Source organism: Mus caroli, unplaced genomic scaffold (genome assembly GCF_978045245.1).
Source record: "Mus caroli unplaced genomic scaffold, Mus_caroli_1 scaffold_11, whole genome shotgun sequence".
Lineage (NCBI taxonomy): Eukaryota > Metazoa > Chordata > Mammalia > Rodentia > Muridae > Mus > Mus caroli.
In genome coordinates this window covers 36,883,411-36,886,078 of record NW_028227266.1, presented here as the reverse complement: position 1 = coordinate 36,886,078, position 2,668 = coordinate 36,883,411, and the positions used below count along the sequence as shown (strand labels likewise).

At 36.8% G+C, this 2,668-nt stretch overlaps 1 protein-coding gene across 1 annotated transcript; it reads right to left on the bottom strand.

Moving 5' to 3' along the window:
- Positions 1-623: 623 nt before the first annotated feature.
- Positions 624-1,559, bottom strand: LOC110289094 (olfactory receptor 8G18-like). Its single transcript, XM_021155292.1, has one exon. The coding sequence runs from the start codon at positions 1,557-1,559 to the stop codon at positions 624-626; it is 936 nt and encodes a 311-aa protein (XP_021010951.1).
- Positions 1,560-2,668: the final 1,109 nt, after the last annotated feature.

Below are 2,668 nucleotides of genomic sequence, written 5' to 3'. Positions count from 1 at the left end.
TATAGGAGGAAAAAACAGAGTCAACTAACCTGGACCCCTGAGTTATCTCAGACACTGAGCCACTAATCAGGCAGCTCCCTACAAAAATACAGCAGAGGACTGCAGGATCTGGACTCAGTCAGAGAAGGTGCACCTAATCCTCAAGAGACAGAAGTCCAAAGGGAGTAGAGAGTTCTGATGGGGTAGGGAATGAAGGGTGGGGGCATTTTCATGGAGCCAGGAGTGGGGGTAGAGGGAGGTATGATATATGGAATATTCAGAGGATGGACAGGGAGGGGATAAAATCTGGAACTTGAAAAAGATGAAATAATTTTTTAAAAAGGTGTCATTTGTTGTAAATAAGAAGGAGGCTTATATTTTTAAAGTAAGGATTATCAAATATGAAGAAAATATACATAAAATGATGGTATATCATCTAGGATCATAACAATTTGCATAATCTATACTATTTGTATAGGTTTTTAATTCTGATAAACATATAACATATTAGGTACTCAAAAATTAACTTGCAATCTCTAATCATAAAAGTATTAAAGAATCCTAGGAAATACGTAATAATAATGACAGGTGGAGTCAAAAATATTTCTATGTATTTCTAATTACTTTTCTGTGATAAATAATCTTCACATGATTTTTTTTCTTTGAAGTATTTTCTTCAATGCAATACTGACATCCTTATTTCTCAGGCTGTAGATCAAGGGGTTCAGCATGGGTACAACAGTAGTGTAAAACACAGAGGATACTTTTGCTTGGCCCATAGAATTCAATGATGAGGGCTGTAAGTACGTGAATGCACCAGAACCGTAGAAGATAGCAACAGCAGAGATGTGGGAACTGCAAGTACTAAAAGCTTTGAACTTGCCCTCCCTGGAGTGAATGCAGCGGATGGTGGCAATAATGAAGATGTAGGAAGTGATAATGGTCAGCACTGTGACAAAGGCATTCAATGTAGCAAAAAATAGAATCAATATTTCATTGGTATATGTATTAGAGGATGCAAGTTTCAAGAGGGGGAGAAGATCACAGAAATAGTGGTTAATCACATCTAAATTGCAGAACTGAGTCCTAAACATGAGGCCAGTGTTTAAGGATGAACAGAACACAGCAAAAATATATACTCCTGAAATCAGAGAACTGTAAATCTGATAGGACATGGTTACATTGTAAAGCAGGGGGTTACAGATGGCAACATAACGGTCATATGCCATTGCAGCTAATGTGTAGCATTCTGCAACACCAAAAGTGATGACTAAGTAGAGTTGGGCCATGCATCCAAGGTAGGAGATGAGGTTCTTCTCTGTCAGAAAGCTCACCAGCATTTTAGGGGTAACAACTGTGGACTGACAAAAGTCAATAAAGGAAAGACTGCTGAGGAAAAAGTACATGGGTGTGTGCAGATGGGAACTGAGCCCAATCAGTGTGATCATGCCCAGGTTCCCTGCCACAGTGATCAGATAGATTCCTGTGAAGAAGAGGAAAAGGGGAAGCCGGAGTTCAGGCTTCTCTGAGAGCCCCACCAAGAAGAATTCAGTCACTGTGCAGTGGTTTCCTGCTGCCATGTCCTCTCTTCAGATCTACAGGACAAAAAGATTTGTGAGTCAATTAAATAGTAAGACTTTATTTTTCTTTTCCATATACCCAAATTCTTCATGTAAATTATTTCTGCTTTAGTATATATTTGCCCTCAATACAATTGATTGATTTGAATTAACTTAGGTAAATACGACTATTTTTTCATTATAATTTTTAAACATATACTAAAAATTAAGAATGCATTTCATATAAAATACTATCACTGAATTAAAGCTTTAAAATTTTCATGAGTTCAAAACTATGCCTCAGATTTGAGATGTACAATCGGTATTACTATGGTGGGAAAATGCCCTGCTGTGTCAAGGAAGTAAGCTTTTACACAAGACAGTGAATTATTATCCAAAATCTAATTTCAGATAGGATCTCCAGAGCTCTAATTTTAGACATTCCTATTTCTCTAATCCTTAAGGTACATAAAGTCTTTACATACACAAAAGTGAAAATTAATTGAACTCTGGAGCTCCCATTGCATTAAATATTTGAAACTTTGTGTTACTAGGATGCTACTAGGATTAAGTAGTGAACATGTGGTGATGCTAGCAGGGAATGCTGGTTTGGGAACCATTTCTGGAAGAGAATCAGTCAGTAGTGGTTACCTAAGGAACCCATAAAGACAAAGTGCCAAGATTCACTCCTATTGCATACCAGTAAAACTGATAGCTAATACAATGTATTTTTAAATTTTTTACAGTGTAATCAAATAAGTATCATGGCATCTTATCACTGAAAATATCTGCAGTATGATTTTTGTCTTGTAAGTTCACATTGCCATACTCTTAAGTGGAAAAATTGGGTGTTTTTACACATTGAAATTAGAGAAGGAGACTCAACTCAGTTTTTCCTTTTCCATTTATATGTTGTGAACTAAGAAGAATTGCAATGCAGAAACACTGTAACCAGGGGACAATATAACTACTATCTTCTATCCTATTGAACTGTGAATCCATTATTGTGTACACAAAGTAAATTCCTAAATGAATTAGAATTTTGTCATTAAAATGTAAGTAGTACCTTCCTTCCAGTCTGCTCCTCTACTCAGAGCAGATGGGCATGCCTGCCCCTCTCCCACATCCCA